The 17,451-nt window shown below is 59.9% G+C and overlaps 2 protein-coding genes across 4 annotated transcripts; one reads left to right on the forward strand and one right to left on the reverse strand.

Moving 5' to 3' along the window:
• The first annotated feature begins 844 nt into the window (after positions 1–844).
• On the forward strand, positions 845–8,476 carry LOC121484787 (polynucleotide kinase 3'-phosphatase). 2 transcript variants are annotated; one of them, XM_041744480.1, is made up of 18 exons: positions 845–963; positions 1,244–1,407; positions 2,032–2,078; positions 2,432–2,731; positions 3,594–3,673; positions 3,753–3,810; positions 3,906–4,013; positions 4,324–4,395; positions 5,365–5,413; positions 5,492–5,562; positions 5,647–5,739; positions 5,811–5,907; positions 5,994–6,055; positions 6,224–6,333; positions 6,413–6,500; positions 6,590–6,651; positions 7,414–7,575; positions 8,346–8,476. In XM_041744480.1, the coding sequence occupies exons 2-17, from the start codon at positions 1,257–1,259 to the stop codon at positions 7,529–7,531; spliced, it is 1,566 nt and encodes a 521-aa protein (XP_041600414.1). In that variant the 5' UTR covers positions 845–963; positions 1,244–1,256; the 3' UTR covers positions 7,532–7,575; positions 8,346–8,476. The 2 variants fall into 2 exon arrangements, with proteins under 2 accessions (XP_041600414.1, XP_041600413.1); XM_041744479.1 differs by lacking the exons at positions 7,414–7,575; positions 8,346–8,476 and adding an exon at positions 6,744–6,909.
• On the reverse strand, positions 7,768–16,807 carry PTOV1 (PTOV1 extended AT-hook containing adaptor protein). 2 transcript variants are annotated; one of them, XR_005986111.1, is made up of 13 exons: positions 16,432–16,805; positions 13,747–13,884; positions 13,525–13,607; positions 13,392–13,449; positions 13,186–13,293; positions 11,421–11,576; positions 10,763–10,849; positions 10,589–10,662; positions 10,453–10,510; positions 10,013–10,117; positions 8,319–8,516; positions 8,149–8,218; positions 7,768–7,896 (listed from the first exon to the last, which is right to left on the reverse strand). XR_005986111.1 is itself a non-coding variant. In XM_041744481.1 (13 exons), exons 1-13 carry the CDS (start codon positions 16,600–16,602, stop codon positions 7,882–7,884), a joined length of 1,326 nt encoding a protein of 441 aa, XP_041600415.1. In that variant the 5' UTR covers positions 16,603–16,807; the 3' UTR covers positions 7,768–7,881. The 2 variants fall into 2 exon arrangements, 1 of the variants encoding a protein (XP_041600415.1); XM_041744481.1 differs by having other exon boundaries at positions 8,314–8,516; positions 16,432–16,807.
• Positions 16,808–17,451: the final 644 nt, after the last annotated feature.

A 17,451-nucleotide genomic window follows, 5' to 3' on the forward strand; every position in this document is an offset into this window, starting at 1 on the left:
ATGAGTGTTGGAATGTGAATGGTCTTCTAAAGCATCAGTGTTTGGAATCCACTCAGTCCCGACAGCCAGAAGCGACCAGCTGAGGCCAGAAGTTTTCTGCCTAATATAAGACAGCTGAAAGTTAGAGAACAAATGGCACCTGGTCCGAAGTCTGGCTGGGCCAAGTAAACCTGGAATCTTCCTCTCCCATCAGACCACCACCTGGGACATGCTAGCGATAGACAAGACTTAAACAGAACTACCGATCAACCACTTTTATAAGACTAGTTCCATCTAGTAACTCTTCCTAGTAACCCCATGAAGGAGAAACGATTATTCTCACTTTAAAGATGAGAAAATTGGGATCCCTGGGTGGCGCTAGTGGTTTAGCGCCTGCCTTTGGCCCAGGGCGCGATCCTGGAGACCCAGGATCGAATCCCACGTCGGGCTCCCGGTGCATGGAGCCTGCTTCTCCCTCTCCCTCTGCCTATGTCTCTGCCCCTCTCTCTCTCTCTCTCTCTCTCTCTCTCTCTCTCTCTCTCTCTGACTATCATAAATAATAAAATAAAAAATTTAAAAAAAAATAAATATGAGAAAATTGCAGTATTGAAGGTCAGGGCTGCTGTCGGGGGTGGACATTTCCTGGACTGATGATCTTCAAATGAAAAAGAAGTGTGTCCCGCTGTAACTAAGGGAATGAAATGTTAAGAGTTCAAGGTGGAAAGAGGAAAATCTGTGAACAGAGGACCCACACCCCCTACTGGTCGGAGCCTCCCACTGCTGCAGGAGAGAGGAAGGTCAGAGCCGCGGAGGGCCCGAAGGAGCAGGTGGTCTGAGAAGGGGCGGGGCTTCCGTCGTAGGCGGAGCCAAAGCCCTGCCCCCTTCCGTAGGCGAGTCATTTCCGTCCGCCGAGGAACAGAGAAAGCAGCCGGCGAGTTGTGGGCAGAGCGCCTCGGGCAGGAGTTCCCTGGTCGCAAGTGGGAAGTGAGTCCCGGTCCGGTACGGTGATTGCGGGGCCGAGCTGGGGGTGGGCGCGAGGTTCTTGGCTTTTGCCCTGGAATGTCCCGGTCGGGACTCTCCGCGGGACTGAGCGGGGCGTCGTCGCCTGGGAAACGGCGCGAGCCAGAGGCCGGCGAGGGGGTGGGATTTCCGGAGCCCTAAGCGGAAGATTGGGAGAGTCCTGGTGGAGGGGGCGGGGGGAGGCGGGACTTGCTGTAGCAGTTTGAGGGCGTTCTGCCACTCAAACCTGTTTACTTCCCCTTAGGCTGGCTCCTGGGATGGCCGAGGTGGAGACCCAGGGCCGCCTGTGGCTGGAGAGTCCCCCTGGGGGAGCGCCCCCCATCTTCCTGCCCTCGGACGGGCAAGCCCTTGTCCTGGGCCGGGGACCCTTGACCCAGGTTACCGACCGGAAGTGCTCCAGAAACCAAGGTGGGCGGGGCCGTAGCTGTAGGGATTGTGGCTCGCTCTGGAGCGTGAACGTGCTCTGCGGGAATGGTGGGCAGCCGGTGCAGTAAGGGAGCTGCTTGGCCGCCAGGCGAGATTGCGTGGTGTAGCTCGTCCTGAAATTAGGTGCCCTCGGGGGAGCATAAGAAGAGAACTGCTATGCCTGGTCTGGAACTAGCCAGACCCCTTAGTGGGGAGACAGTTGTCAGAGGACGATGCTCACAGGAAGGCTTAAGTCAGGTCATGACCCTTGCCAAGGAGAGAGCCGATGCTACGGTGAGAAGTAGTGGTTGCTAAGCAGGGCGAGGTGGTAACGAGCGTAGCCCAGGACCTGCACCCAGTCACACGCCTCATCAAGGAGAAATCAGTTCTGTACAGAAGAATGCCTCCTGCCGCTGGGCGAGGACCAGCGTCACAGGCAATTCTGAGGCCTCTCTCTGACTACTGCATGTAAAGAGAGAGCCGATCCCATTTAGAAATAAAGTGCTCTCCCGTCCCGAATGGCCTGAATGTCCCCATCCTGTGGCCTGAAGCTGGCCAAGCTCCCCAGTAGTGAGGAAGGCCGTCGCACAAGGATGCACATTCTCACTCCACCCTCTCAACCCTCAGTGGAGCTGGTCGCAAACCCCAGGACCAGGACCGTGGCAGTGAAACAGGTACCAGTTGCTCAGCAAGGCGCAGCGAGGCCTGGGGGAGGAATGGCAGCCCAGCAGGGAGCAGGCTCAAAAACCGGTTTGAGGGAAGGGGACGTGGCCAGCAGAGAAGGTTCGGGGTATTGCCTTTTTCAACGCGTATCCATCCACGTTTGAATTGGGTTAAGGCTGGACGACCGTAACTCTTCCACGTCCCTGATTGGTGGTACGCAGTGAGGAGGCGGGGCTTAAGGGTCTGATTGGCAGGTGGGGGAAGGCTGTCCTTCCTCTAATTCGTGGAGGTTCCGGTTGGGGGCCGGAGCCAATCCCGGCTCCTCCTCCTCCTTTTCTCTGTCTCTCTCTGTCTCTCTCTGCAGCTGGGAATTAACCCCTCAACTGCTGGGACCCAGGAGCTGAGTCCGGGATCAGAAGGTTCTCTGAGGGTGGGGGACACGCTGTATTTGGTCAACGGCCTCCACCCGCTAACCCTGCGCTGGGAAGAGGCCCACACGCCTGTATCCCAGCAAGACACTCCACCCGGCACCCCTCCTGTGGCTCCCCACGAGGCAGAGGCTGTTGAGCCACAGAAAAAACGGATGCGGAAGTCATCCCCGGGCTGGGAGAATTTCGAGAAGCTGCTAGTGTTTACAGCACCGGGGGTGAAGCCTCGGAGCAAGGTGAGAGCCAAGCTGAGGGAGCCACGTGGAGTTGGGGCTGAATGATGTGTGCTGTGTGCCCCTGGGGCATTCGACCTCTCTTAGCTGGCACTTTTTTGAGAAGTGGATCTGATGACAAGTTCAGAGGGTGTTGTAAGCTCTGGGGGCATTGATGTATGTCAGCTCCTGCTTGAGCCCCAGAAAGCACAGTAGTGAACACCATCATTTTCACAGGGACCCAGAGACCTGACCTCACAGTCCCCCCCCATCCCCCCCGCCCCCCAGTCCCCTGTAAAGTAATAAACCCAGAAAAGCGCATGGCTCAGTCCTCTACGTGTGGTTTGCACCCAACTTCACTCCTGTTTTCATTTTCACTGTTATTAGCCTGAAGTGAAGGCCAGGGCAGGTGGGTGAGTATGACATGAACCCCATTTTAAAGGCTGGCATAGGGATCCCTGGGTGGCGCAGCGGTTTGGCGCCTGCCTTTGGCCCAGGGCGCGATCCTGGAGACCCGGGATCGAATCCCACGTCGGGCTCCCGGTGCATGGAGCCTGCTTCTCCCTCTGCCTGTGTCTCTGCCTCTCTCTCTATCTCTCTGTGACTATCATTAAAAAAAAAAAAAAAAAAAAGGCTGGCATACCTAGGGGCATAGGAGAAATAGGAGATGGTACAGTGAATATCTCGGGCTCTGCACTCAGGTGGTAGGGACACATCCTTCCTGTGCCTTCCCCTAAACGTAAGATGTGTAGGCTGTGACTCAGTTTCCCATTCGGTGATGGGCAAGTGGTAATGTCTCTACGTTGCAGAGGTGACGTGATGTAACCTGTGAGTCGAGATCAGAGGCATAACAGGGTCGCTGTTCCTCTTTTCTTGCTGACATCAGGTGGCTGGCTTTGATTTGGATGGGACCCTCATCACCACACGCTCTGGGAAAGTCTTTCCCACTGGCCCCACCGACTGGAGGTGATAAGAGGCAGATCCAGGGGGTGAGTGAGGCCCCCGTGGGCCCCAGGTCACCTACCTGCTTTCCCACCCACCCTAGGATCTTATACCTGGAGATTCCACGTAAGCTCCGGGAGCTGGATGCTGAAGGCTACAAGGTGTGTGCACTTTTGTGCATGGAGACCAGGCCACAGGGAGGCCGGGGCCCCGGTGAGAAGGGCACCAGGTGACATCCCTATGCTTCCCCCCCCAGCTGGTGATCTTCACCAACCAGATGGCCATTGGGCGCGGGAAGCTGCCGGCAGAGGAGTTCAAGGCTAAAGTGGAGGCTGTGGTGGAGAAACTGGGCCTCCCCTTTCAGGTATGGCTGCAAGGGAGCTTGAGTCATAGAGGTTGGGGGACAGGGACCCAGACAGAGGCAGGGACAGAGTTAGTGTCACGGCGTCAGACCGTGACAGAGAGGAGGGAACAGAGACCCAGGGAGAAGGTATACGCACCAGGGGGGCAGTGGAGGCCCCCCGGCAGGGTTATGCTGGTAGAAACCCATCATAAATGGGTTCTTGGGCATCTGGAGTCCTCTGGGTTGGTGAAGGGGTAGCATCTCTGGCACCCATGCACCCTTGAAGGATTTGGGGAAGGAGCCCAGCAGGGTGTCTGACCTTCACCCACAGGTGCTGGTGGCCACACACGCCGGCTTGTACCGGAAGCCAGTGATAGGCATGTGGGACCATCTGCAGGAGCAGGTGAGTGGTGGCCTCCCAGTAGCTCCCTTCTTCCCTCACTCAGCCCAGCCTCCCCCTGCCATAGGTCTCTGCTGTTTGGCCACCTCCTCTCTCCTCTTCTCATCTCATTCCCTGGTCCTTGCCTCCTTTTCCACCAGTCCCAGTCTAGGTACAGGCGGACAGCACTCTTCAACTCTGAAGATCAGGATGGTCCAGGGACACATCAGTTGTCCATGTATTCTCTTGTGTGCTTTTGTTCTGAAGCTCAACAGCTTCTTGAGATGAATTTGTTAACGTATGAGACCTGCTGGGGCTTACATACCAGCAAGGGTGCAGACTAGAGGTGCAGACTGGGTGTGAAATGGTGGGAGTGAAGTGAGGTGAGGCAGGGTTTACCTATAGGGGTTAGGTAGGCCTCTCCAAGGTGCCCTTGGAATTATGAAGCTAGTGAGGGAGGGAGCCTCGCGGGGGAACCTAGGAAGAGCTTCCAGGTGGGAGTAACAGCATGTGTAAAGCACATGTAAAGGTCCCGAGACAGGGCTATGACTAGTGTGTTCAGGGACAGCGAAGAGGCCTGGGTAGCAGGACCTGAATGGATGATGGGGTAAGGGTGGGGCGTGGGATCAGAGATCGGGCAGGTGTCAGATCCGTGAGGCCTTGTGGGTAAGGTAAGGGCTTCCCTTTTACCCAGCCAGGGGGCAAAGGGATGGGGCCCAGGAGGGCTGGGAGGAGAGAAATCTACAGAAGTGGGAACTGGCACCCCCCCTGGTGGCTGTGTAGGGAACAGACACAACGGGGATGGAACAGTGAAGGGGGGTGGGAAGTGGCCCAGCAGTGGCAGCGCCACCAGTATATGATGCTGAACTGGGGCAGGAGAGGCCAGACGTCAGGCCCAGCTCAGCATCCTCACGACCCCCATTAGTATTCTAGGGGAGCAGGCATGGGAGTGAGTGGGTTCCTTACTGCCTGTTGTCACCTGTCCCTCCCTAGGGCAACGAAGGTGTGCCTGTCTCCATCGGGGACAGCATGTTCGTGGGAGGTAAGGACCCAGGGATGGGGAGTGTGTGGATCCCCTCGGCTGGGCCACTGGTGGACATGGAGCTGTCTTCTGTCCCAGATGCAGCTGGACGACCAGCCAACTGGGCCCCTGGCCGAAAGAAGAAAGACTTCTCTTGTGCAGACCGTCTGGTGAGGCTCCTTTCCCCTGCTGGCTTGGAGCTGTGTCCCCACCTTATCTGACATCTGTGTCCCCTGTCGTCCCCTCCCCCCCAGTTTGCTCTCAACCTTGGCCTGCCCTTCACCACACCAGAGGAGTTCTTTCTCAAGTGGCCCGTTGCCAACTTCGTGCTCCCCACCTTTGACCCGGTGAGGCCCTCGGGGTGGGAGTGGGAGTCGGGAGAGGAGAGGGTCTTGCTCATCACTACCACCCCTCCCAGAGAACCGTCTCCCCCTCGGGGCCGCTGTGCCTCCCGGAGTCCAGCTCCCTCTTGAGCTACGACCCTGAAGTGGTTGTCGCCGTGGGATTTCCTGGGGGTGAGACACCTTGACCCCTTGACCTCAGAAGCCCCAGTCCGGCTCTGGGTCCATGGGCCCCCACTGACCTTGCCCCTGCCTCACAGCTGGCAAGTCCACCTTCCTCCAAGAGCATCTTGTGTCAGCAGGATACGTGCACGTGAACAGGGTGAGACAGACCCCCCCCCACCCCCATGTGCCCAGGCTGAGTGCAGAGTCCCTGATCCTTCCATCTTCTGTGCCCATTCCCTACCCCACCTAGGTTCTCCCTAGGTGTCTGCTTCCCTTGTTTCTACTGCTCTCTCCCACTCAGGGTCTGTCACCTTGTATCCCCCAGGACACCCTGGGCTCATGGCAGCGCTGCGTGACCACGTGTGAGAATGCTCTAAAGCAGAGGAAACGGGTTGTGATCGACAACACAAACCCAGACCCTCCGACCCGGGCCAGGTACTGGGCTCCCATGGGCAGCCTCTATAGGGTGGGCTCAGCACCCCTTACCAGCCTGGCCCCTTCCTGGCCCCAACAGGTACATTAAGTGTGCCCAAGACGCAGGTGTGCCCTGCCGCTGCTTCCTCTTCAGCACCACCCTGGAGCACGCACGCCACAATAACCGGGTAAGCTGGCCCCTGCCCCTGCTGTCCCGACCCCCTCCAGGCCCCCAATTCCCAGACCTAACCCCAACCCCCACCCCCACCCCCTGCAGTTCCGAGAGATGACGGGCTCCTCTCACGCCCCCGTGTCCGACGTGGTCATGTATGGCTACAGGTAAACACAGAAGCCTAGTGGGGAGGTGAGGAGGTGGGGGGTGGACCGGACCCCAGCTGGGTCTCACCTTCCCCCATCACCCCTGCTGCCAGAAAGCAGTTCGAGGCCCCGACCCTGGCAGAAGGATTTTCGGCAATCCTGGAAATCCCGTTCCGGCTGAACCTGGAGCCTCGGCTCAAACGGCTCTACTGCCAGTTCTCAGAGGGCTGAGCTGCGCCTCCCCCCACTCCCCACCCCCAATAAATTGTTTTTTTTTTTTAAGCTTGGGCAGCATCATGCTGGAAAGAAGGGAGGTCTACCCAGTGAGGACGGGCACCCGGGCAAGTCCCCAGGGACTGGGGAGCACAGACCTGCCGGCCTCCCAGGCCTCGGGGCACGGACCCCCAGGGATCTGTGCTGAGCTGCGCACTCAGACCACAGGCCTTTCCCAGGGAGGGTAGTTTAGGCTTCCTCAGAACTGTGGCTGTGGGCACCCTAAACAGAGGGTGGGGAATCCAGAGGGGCAGGGCCCAAGGGGGTGCGGGGTGGGGGCGGGGGCTTTTCCCTGCCCGTGGGCTGCCCAGCTGCAGAGCCAGCCAAGGAGTACCCATGATGTGACCCTGAGGACAAGAGCTGGATCCCGAATCTGGGAGTGAGGAATGGCAGCCCGGACCTGAGCAGTAGGGGGCGCTGCTGAGAGCCCTGCCAGGCCCCAAGCCCCTAGCAAGTCCTGGATGGCCTGTGTTTGCTGCCAGCCAAGTGAGGCCTGTTGAATCCCAAAAGATGGAGAAGAGCAGGCCCTGGGCCCAGGAATACAGCCAGCCAGCTCCAGGGAGGCCCAGGAAGATGGGGCCACCATCCGCTGCGTGGGCCAGTCAGCTGGGGACACACCTGCCCCTGAAGGCACAAGCAGCTCTGTAAAGAGTGTCCTTCCTTCTAGCTCAGGTGACCGTGATCTCAAAGGTGGCCTCCCCCAGAAATCAGATGGAAATTCATACTCCTGGGTCCCATCAAGCTGAGGGACTCTAGCCTAGGGCAGGGGGCCTTAGGCCATCAGCCTTCTGAGAACCCATGGCCCTCGGCTCCACTGGCATCTCCCCTGCCAAGGCATCTGGACACGGAGCCTAGTGGCCAACGGGCTTTTAAAAGACTTTATTGGGGAAACGTACAGGGGTGGGGACCGTCCGCGGAGACCTCTCCGGACGCTGTCCTCCATCTCGCTGGGCAGTAGCCATCCCCAGGGGCCCCTGCTCAGAAGCATCTGACCTGGGGGCAGGAGGAGAGTGGGAGGGCCTGGACAGGGCCTCCCAGCACCCCATGGGCCCTCCAATCCCAGCCTGGAAACTACAGCTTCATCACTTCCTGGGGGAGAGAGGGCTATACTTGCCCAGGAGACCTGGGACTACAAGGCACAGATACGCCTCTCTGCTTGGAACTCCACGCCAGGGTCACATGATCACATCCCAAACCCGGACACCACTGAGGGTCCCTCCTGCGCTCAAGCCGGGTGCTACTCACCAGTTTTGGCGGGGGCCTCGTCTGTGACTCCTGGAGGGGCCCAGCCTGGGGGTGGCCACTACCCCCCCATCTGTGGGGGAGGAAAGTGGGGAGGGGGCATCAGTGGCAGGGGTGGGGGTGAGGAGGGGTAGCTGGGGCAGGGGATTGGGGGGGAGAGCTCGCCACCTCACCCCACGCTGCTGCTGCTCCTGCTCCAGGTTCCGCTGCAGGACCTGCTGCTGGTTGGCAATGACACGCCGGATGCCGTTGACGAAGTTGCTCTGGTCATGGGGGATGAGGCCAATGAAGATCTTCTTCTCCGACGAGTACAGGAGCATGAGCACGCGCACCTCGCACGATGCCTTGTAGGAAAAGTGCACGCAGCCGGCCTGGTGGGCGCAAAGCAGGCGGGTCATGGTCGGACCACCCCACCCCCCACTCCCCACCAGCCTCAGGGGCTCAAGCACAGGCCAGTGCTCCTGAGACCTGAAGCACACGGCGCACCAATGCATCCTGAAAGCCGTCCTCATACCCCTGGTGTCATTCCTGCTTGGGGACAAGGGGACACAAACCAACAACAGCCCAGGGACCAATGGGCTCTGCACAGAGGGACTGAGGAGCTGGCAGCACCACAGCCAAGCTCCCCACTAGCAGACAGGCGAGCACGCAGAGCTGCCCCACAGCACCTGGTGGCTGTGACCCACGGAGGCCACGCGAGATGCACAGGCCGATCAGGCCCCAGGAAGCCCAGCACTAAGATCCCCCACGTGCAGCCCTGGAGCAGCTGAAGTGCTGACTGTGAGCCCCCCACTGGCAGGGACCCTGCTGTCGTGTCTTCCCCTACCCCCCACCCCAGCCCTGAGACATGGCTGAAGTAGCAGCAGTGATGCCTGCTCGAAGGAAGAGGCCCAAGGGCCAGGGCTGTTCTACTGGACAACCTCCCCACAAAAGACTCTCCATAGCCCAGGCCACCACCCCCCTACAGGCGGGCAAACTGAGGCTCAGAGCTGGAGGACTCACAGCAAGCCCCTGGAACCAGAAGGGCCAAGCCCTCCCTGTGCCTTACCTTGGGGGACCATGGTGGCAGGTGCCCAGAGGGAAGCCCTTCCAAAGCGCGCCTGCCCCGCACACCTACCTGAGCGGCCGCAGCACACAGGGAGTGGGGCCTCTGCAGGCTCCCCTGAGGAACTCTGCTGCTCAATTTTTTTTTTTTTTTAATGCAAAAGAAACACGTGGGCTTCCCCTCAGCGCACAGTGGCAGGGCTGCAGTCAGATGGGCTGCAGGACAGACGCTGGCCCGGTGCAGCGACGCCCAGAGTGCACGGACAGTGGTGCTTCATGAGCACCAGAGCACAACACGCCTCGCCTCACAGATGGAGAAACTGAGGCCAGTGCTCTGAGGGCTGGGACTGGAAGCAGGTGGCCCTCCCTGCCTGGCAAGGTGCCTCCAGGAGCCTTGGGTTTTCCTCTAGAAAATGGGCATGGACAGTGGCTCCTTGTCCCCAGGGAGAGCAGGAGGAAGGCCCTGGGGGCACCGGATCTTCGCTCCATGGTACCAGCTCCTTGACACTGAGTCAATCCTGGAGGCCTGCACCAGGCGGGGTGCACATCCCAGCCTCAGGCACTACCTCTGGGCCTCAGTTTCCCCATCTGTAAAATGGGGTCAGGACAGCACAGAGCCTCAGGGAGTCATGTGGCCTGAGAGGCAGCACGTGTCCAAACACAAGGCCAACCTGCTGTCACTGGGGGGCCACCCCTGCACACTCCCCCAAGCTGGTCTGGAGGAACGGTCACAGGCTCTCATCTCCTAGTTCTTAAACCCAAAAGGGAACCGGCCCTGTGCGCCCCAGCCGGGCCCTCCTTGTCAGCCCCTTGCCCCACTCACAAAGCCATTGTCCATGATCCGGCACAGGCTCTTCAGCGTCTCCAGGTCCTTGGTGAAGTGGAACTGGACCAGGCGCGAATTCCGAAACAGTGGTACCAGGGTGGTCTGCAGGGAAGGCGGTATGGCTCCATGACAAAGGAACCCTGAGCGAGCCACAGCCACACTGTCCTGCCTCTGCACGGTCCCCACATGGCAGCTGCCACTGCCTCCATAGGCCTCACCCCGACAGACCACCTTGGACGGTTCCCGAGAGTGACCCCTTCATCAAGCCAGTCTCCACACCTGTCTGCCTGCACTTGTTGGATGGACCAGCCACTGGGCCCTTGCACATGCTCTCTAGAAGGTTCTCTAGCTTTTCTTTAGGGAAAGCACTGTGGCCCCAAGGCCTACACCAGCTGTCTCACAGGTGGGGCGGGCCCAGGGCCTCCCTTCACTCTCACCAGCAGCTGCTGTGGGATGAGCTGCATGTACAGCTTCCTTGGCCACTGCTCAGTCCTCCTGCGGGGCATGAGGGGACCAGGGTCAGGAAGCCAGGCCTCGACAAGACCCTGCCTTGGCCCCCAGCCCGACACTCACAGGATCTCCCCTTGGTTCACGTAGACATGTGATGGCAGCCACCTCTTGGACCGACTGTTGGGCTCAGGCCTGGGCTTTTGGGGAGAGGAAGAAAGTGACATCAGCAGTGGGAGGTGCCCCAGTCAGCAAGGATGCACTGGTCTTATGGGCACCCAGGTACCCCCCAGGACTCACCTCTTGCCACTCCATGACTCCACTCCACGCTAGGAACTTGTTGTTGACGATCTGCACCGGGCCCGCGACACCACCAGGGCCCACTGCCTGTGGGAGCAAAAGCAGGGGACCAGTGCCCAGGAGCACTCCAGGGGAGGCTTCTGGGAAACCTCCGCACTGACCCCAGGACCCTCACCCCCAGCTTCCTCTCCAGATCCTCAGCCTCCAGACAGTCCACAGTCCCAGAGGACTCCCCCGCCCCCCATGCTGGCCCTGTCCTTCACCTGCTGGAGACCTCCCATGGCTCCCAAAAGCCCTGAAAACAAGTCTCAGATGCTCAACCTGGGGTACCAAGCCCAAAGGGTCTGCCTCTAAGACTGAACAGCCCCATAGTTCACTGCACCCAACAGAGACACACTGCTGGGGAGGAGGACAATATTCATAAATAACTTGCAAGGGGTGAGCCACAACACAGCCCCCCTCCAGAGCCTTCCAGCCAGCCATACAGCGTTCCCCACAAGTGGCCTTCGTGCCTGCCTATCCACGTCCCTGCTCTGCTCCCACATGGGTGTCCCTCCTGTCAGCGACCATGGTCATCCCCACCCCCCCCTTGCTCTTCAAGGCCTCATTGACCTGTCCACTGCCTGGGACCCGAGGGCTGGGCTCCGCCAGCACCAACCTGTTTGCGCGTGGTGATGACCTGCCGGATGGCATTGACGAAGCCGCTCTGGTCGTAGGGGATGAGGCCCATGAAGATCTTCTTCTTGGACGAGTACAGGAGCATGAGTACGCGCACCTCGCAGGGGGAGATGTGGGGAAAGAGCATACACCCCGCCTGGGAGGGGCGGGGAGCAGGAAGGCAGTGAGGCACCCTGGGGCACTGCCGCCCACCCCTCCAAGCTAACCTGAGGCTGCTCTGTCCTCAAAGTCAACACCAAAGAGAAGCCGGAGACCAAAACATGTTGTAAGAGGAGGTGACCAGGCATCTCCGGGTCTCCCCTCCTGGGCAATCTGTGATCTGGGGCCCGGGCCCCACCCTACCAGTGCAAGGAGCCTGAGAGGGATGCATCTCCCACCCCTGTCCCCCTCTGAATGCCAGCCCCGTCTCTTAGAGCAGGACCCGCCTGCTAACCAGGCCAGAACGGCCTCCAGGGAGGCCCTGGGCACAGACCCAGCTCTGCTTCCTCCTAGCTGGGTGCTCAGACACAAATCCCCTATTCCCGGACCTCAGTTTTCCCATCTGTAAAATGGTTTCACAGGAGCCTCCAGAGACAGCACCACATAAATATTTGTTATTTGAGATGCTAGTGCCTCCTCAGTGGGACACGGGAAGAGCTAGGAGTCTGACAGACCAGACTCCTCCCTCGGGGCTGTCAGAACAAAGGGGCGTATGCTTCGGAGAATACCCCACGCTGCCTGCCTGACATCTCTTGTTGCTCAGGGAACTTGCCCCCAACCTTCCTGGACCTCCACACAGCTGGTCTCCCCAGACCTACAACTAGGGCCAGGAGCAGAACATGCCAGGTGGCACAAGAAGTGCGCTGACCTGTCATTCTTATGGCCTGAAGGCCCCATTAGCCAGGCAGATAGCAGGTCCCCCGCAGAGTGGTGCTGAGTTAAGGGGTGACCAGTCAAGCAAGAGACCCTGCACCAATCGACCTCTGGTCTGGACAGACCCTGAGGAAACAGGATCTGCATGGACATGGGGGATCGTGGCCCACCCAGCACCTGGAGATAGGGCTGGGGAAGGTGCTGTGACCAGAGACTGGAGGGGACCCTGGAAATGAGTCCTAGGGTGTCCTGGGCAGATAACCTCCTACTAGCATCTATACCCTTCCACAACCAGACCCCGGGAGAGGGGGTCACTGGCTGATACCAGGGCCTCCATGAGAGGAGGTCCAGACCGGGGAGGGGTGGGGTGGGTGGGTACAGAGACCACCCTGGGTTTCAGTCCCTGCGTGCCCTGCACCACAGCCTCACCAGCTCAGGTCTACAGGGTGTCTGCCTCACTTCCCACAGGCTGACTTCTCTAGCCTAAGGAGGGAGTCCCACCATGAAGCCCCATTTGCCAGATGAGGAAACAGCCCCAGCACAGAGGACACCCCCATCCCGACTCACCTCCTCCCCCAGCCACCTTCCATTAGCAGGTCCCTGACAGTGCTGGGCCCCCACAGGGTCCTGGGAGAGCCAGCCCTGGACCTCCACTCTCTCACATCCCTGTCCGCTCCCCGCCCAGCCAAGCTACAGGAGCCCGAGGCAGGTGCTCTTATAGACAGAGACTGAGACACCACCAAGAGGACACCCCTGGACCCCTCAGGAGGGATGTCCTGGGACCCTGCCTGGGGTGGTCCCTGCAGAGCCCTGCCTCCTGCTGTCCTCTGTCACCAAGGCACTCAGGAGTCCTTGTCCTCACCACCACCCGCCCCGGGACCCACTCTACTCACGAAGCCGTTGCCCATCACGCGGCAGAGCCCCTTGAGAGAGTCGCAGTCTCTGTTGGTGAAGTGGAACTGCGCCAGCTGGGAGTTGCGGAACAGGGGGCCCAGGGTGGTCTGGCGGCAACACAGGAACCTCTGGGTTACTCTGGGGCTGCAGGGTCTCCGGGGAGCGGGCTGCGGGGCTTGGGGGGGAGGCTGGAGGAGGGTTTTACCAGCAGCTGCTGCGGGATGAGCTGCATGATCAGCTTCTGGGGCCACTGGTCCGTCTCCCTGCAGGGAGAGGGGGCAGAGGGTCAAGGGAGGCCCCCCTGCCATCCACCCCCCTGCCTGCCCATCACTACTCACAGGTTCTCGCCCTGATTCACGTAGGCCTGGCAGGGGAGGGCTCGCTTCAGCTTTGCAGTAGAGTCGGAGTAGGGCCTGCGCTTCTGTCGTGGGGGGGAGGGGGGGCGGTCACTGGACACAACCTAGATGCCTCAGCGTGCCCCACCCACAGGGGCAACCGGGACCCTTGGGGCCAGCCCCCAGCCCCCTCGGGGACTCACAAGGGGACCTGGCACAGCTCACCTCCTGCCACTCGAGGACGCCACTCCAGGCCAGCAGCTTGTTGCTGAGCCGGTGCTCACCTACGGCCAGGCCCCCGAGGGCAAGCCCAGGAGACGAGGGCCCGATGGGACCCAAGGCGCCGAAGACCCGAGCACCTTGCTGCAGCAGAGGAGAGCAGGGAAACTGAGGCTGAGGGACCCACAAGGACAGGCTGTCCCCCCACATCTGTGGATTTGGATTCACACCCAAATCCCCCCTCAGAAACTCCCAGGGTCACATCCAAACCCTGTGCCAGGGGTCAGGACCCCAAGCGACTGACCTCCACATCCTCTTCCTGCCACAACTCCAGAACCAGGGCCCCCACCATCCCACTTGTCACCTCAACACTGATCTGTTTCCCCTTCCAGACTTTGCTCCAGCTGTGTTCTCTGCTTACAATGTCATCCCACCTGCTTCAGAAGATGCTGTCCACTCACTCACACCCCCAGCCCAATCAACTCTTGGTCCCTCTGTCCTGACTCAACTCACAAACCAGGTCTCTAGGTCCAGGGCCTCCTTGAAGCACCCCCACTCCAATGCACAGGCCAGCCTGGACACACTGGTTTGCCCCAACCTGCCCATGCTCAAAATTCTTCCAAAGCTTCCCATGGCCCTCCAGAAGTCTGGACTCTCCTCTCTAGTTCCTGCCAGCCCTTCCAGGCAGTCACAGACCCTCCTGCCCTCTAGTTTGACCCCAGGGGGATGGAGATAAAGCGAAGCACAGAACAGAACCATCCAGGGAGGCCAGGAGACCTTCAGAACAGAGAGTGTAACAACACCTGGAGGGATCTCAAACACAACATCTTGAGAGCATCTGAGGAACACAGGGAGAACGTTCCAGCAATAAAGCCAAGGAAAGCTACACGTTCTACTCTTCACAGGGCACTCGCCCAGGTATCTTTTTTCTAAACCAAAAACATCTCAAGGCAAACAAGGGAAGGCTTTGGAACAGGCTGGCAGCAAGAAACCCCTGAAAACCTCACTCATAAATGCCTTGGAGCAGCAAGAGAAATCGTAACAGTTGTTACTTTTCATCTGACTACTAACAGGTATTCTCTGCATTTCCTACAAAGCACACAAATGTCTTTTGTCCCAGGACAACAGACAAGAAAAGTTGTATCTTACGGGACTTAAGAAGCAAGCAAAAACAAAACAAAACAAAAACCCAAACCTGCATGTCCTTCAACTGGGTGGCTGATTCTGGAATTTGGGCAAAAGTATCAGATTAGGGAGAAAACCAGAGAGCATCTTGGTGTAAGGACATGTTGGCGAGCGTTCAGTGCTAGACCGCATCTGAGATGCAGAACAGGGGCATTGGGGCCCTCGCTTTGAAGGTGCCACAAGTGGGGCGCAGGGCATCTGAGCATCAGGACTTAGAGCACACAGCCCTTTGGAAATCCAGGTGAACGCATTTAAGGACCCAGGCAGCGTAAGCTGCAGGAACACGTGCCTAAAGTCCGCTTTGTCTGGAGGGCAAACTGCTCATGTAGGCTTCGAAAGATGTTTAGGTCTAGAATGTAAAGACCAGGAACAGTTACCTAGAAGCCTGGGTCCACCTGCAGTAACAATGTGGCCCACACACCGAAGTGGAGGACCACCGTTAAGGACTAGGCTTCCGTGCAATCCTAGAGGAAATCTCCCATCTGGGCAAGTGTGTGCAAAATTTGGCTGTGCCTCCGACATGTGAATTGTTGTTTACTAGGAAGCCTATTTCGAACTTGGGAAGAGAACCAAAACCCTAGGATGCCCGTTGAAGGACCCAGAAAACGCTCTTGAGCAACTAGGTGTGATTGCTGAACTAAGAGGATGAGGCAGTTGGGCGAAGGGGTATGTTTAAGTTTCGGGAGAGGTTCAGAGCCTTGGTATCTCAGGTTTAAGATCCCACGAAGCCGGCTTTAAGACTCGCGCGGGGCTGCCACAGCTCCATGCCATGCACAACGTCGGGGTCAGTTCATGAAAGAGGCGAACTGAGAGCCAGCCTAGGGCGAAAGGCACACCTGGGCAAGCGTGAAACGTCAGGATGTGCAATTTTACTATTCCAGGTACACCTTAAGATTCTTGAGAAGTACGTGTGTATTTGGGGTCTGGGGAGGCGCGTGTAGTTAATAATAAACCTGCGAAGCTAGATGTTTATGTTTGGGCTTGCTGCACTCCGTAAGGGCATCCCACATCTGGGCGGGCGTGCAAATCCCGGGCGCACACGCCACGGGCGCCGTGCAGACGCGCGCGGGCCCGGAGAACACCCCAGGTGCAACACCTTGGGCACGCGAGCGCAGGACGCGCGGGCCCCTCTCGCCGAGGCCCCCTCCCCCATTTCCAGGTTTCCTGCCGGAAGAGAGACCAACTTTCCAATTGGAAAAACAAGCGTGCACGCCGCCCGCCCCCCACCCCGCGTTTAAATCGGGACGCGGAGTCAGCAGTAATTTGAGCCATCCCCGCCCCCGTACCCCACCCCCGCCACCCCAGCCCAAACGCGCAACAAAGAGGAGAGCCCGGCGCGTACCACCCGGGGGGTTCTACGGGGGAACCCGGCCCCAGACGGGACCACCCCTAGGGCCACCCGGAGACCCCAGAGAGGAGGGGGCCGCGGACAAAGACCCAAGCCCGGGGGAGGGGCCGGCGGGGGCGGGGCCGTGGAAGGCTCTGGAAAAAAGGCGGGGGGCTCACCATGGGAGGGGCCGAGCGGGCCCGGATCCGCGGCGGCTGCGGGCCGCGGGGGCTGGCGGGCCAGGAGCGCGAGCGGGCGGCGCGCACCGTGAGGGGCCGCGGGGGGCGGCCGCGACCCCCGAGGGGGCCCCCAGCGCCGGAGCGGTGCGGAGCGCGGCGCGGACGGACCATAGCGGGAGCGGACCGAGCGGGCAGGGGGTTGCCACGGGCCGCACGGGGGGCTGCGGGCTCCACCGACTGAGGGGCGCGGGCGCGCGGCTTCGGGGGAGACGGGCTGGACTGTACCAAGCGCGGGGGACGCGCCACAGGAGAGGGGTCGCCGCGGCCAAACCACTGCGGCGAGCGGGGGAGCGAGGCGCGTACCAAGAGCGTCCGCGAGGGGGCGTGGCCGGGCCGTACCAAAATAGAGCTGGGGGGCCTCGGGAAACGGAGAGGGTGTGTGGGGCGGGGAACACGGCGATTGGAAGATGCTCTGGGCGGCTCGGGCTACAGGGGGAGGAACTGAGAAGACGTGAGAGCCACAGCTTCAGGGGGGGTGTGGCGGGAGAGGCCACCGGGACGGTGTAGAGGTGGGGGTTGGTGAACGTAGAAGACGATACCAAGTTGGCTACGAGCTGGGGGATAGGTTTCCAAGAGACCCTATCCCGAGTCCCGGACCCGGGGAACCGGGAGACTACACCAAGAGACCTCGGGAAGAGGAGGAGTAAGGATTAGTGAGCCTGGGGGCAAAGGAACCTACCTAAAAGTTTGGGGATACGGACTGTACCCTGTATCAGCGTAGGACTTAATATTTGAAGGCAGTGACGTGGCTAGCTGGGCCGGAGACCACAAATCCCACCAGCCCCCGCGCGCCCTGGGCGGTGCCAGGAGTCCCAGGGGCGGCCGCCAGTCACTGCTGCGTGCCCATTGGCCCCCGCGCCCTGGGCTCCGCCCACCGCCCTAGGTACCTCTTCGGGCTTCTTGCCGCCCTGCTTCTCGGGGCTGTTCATTGATTCACTCCTTCGCTCGACTCTTGCACGA

This window comes from Vulpes lagopus, chromosome 2 (genome assembly GCF_018345385.1).
Source record: "Vulpes lagopus strain Blue_001 chromosome 2, ASM1834538v1, whole genome shotgun sequence".
Lineage (NCBI taxonomy): Eukaryota > Metazoa > Chordata > Mammalia > Carnivora > Canidae > Vulpes > Vulpes lagopus.

Coding starts and splice junctions, on each gene's coding strand:
- LOC121484787 (XM_041744480.1), top strand. CDS start 1,257: ATGGCCGAGGTGGAGACCCAGGGCCGCCTGTGGCTGGAGAGTCCCCCT. Junction 1,408..2,031: donor GAAGTGCTCCAGAAACCAAG/GTGGGCGGGGCC, acceptor CTCAACCCTCAG/TGGAGCTGGTCGCAAACCCC. Junction 5,414..5,491: donor GGACAGCATGTTCGTGGGAG/GTAAGGACCCAG, acceptor CTTCTGTCCCAG/ATGCAGCTGGACGACCAGCC.
- PTOV1 (XM_041744481.1), bottom strand. CDS start 16,602: ATGGTCCGTCCGCGCCGCGCTCCGCACCGCTCCGGCGCTGGGGGCCCC. Junction 13,885..16,431: donor CCCGCTCGGCCCCTCCCATG/GTGAGCCCCCCG, acceptor CCTCTGCTGCAG/CAAGGTGCTCGGGTCTTCGG. Junction 13,450..13,524: donor GTGAATCAGGGCGAGAACCT/GTGAGTAGTGAT, acceptor CTCTCCCTGCAG/GGAGACGGACCAGTGGCCCC.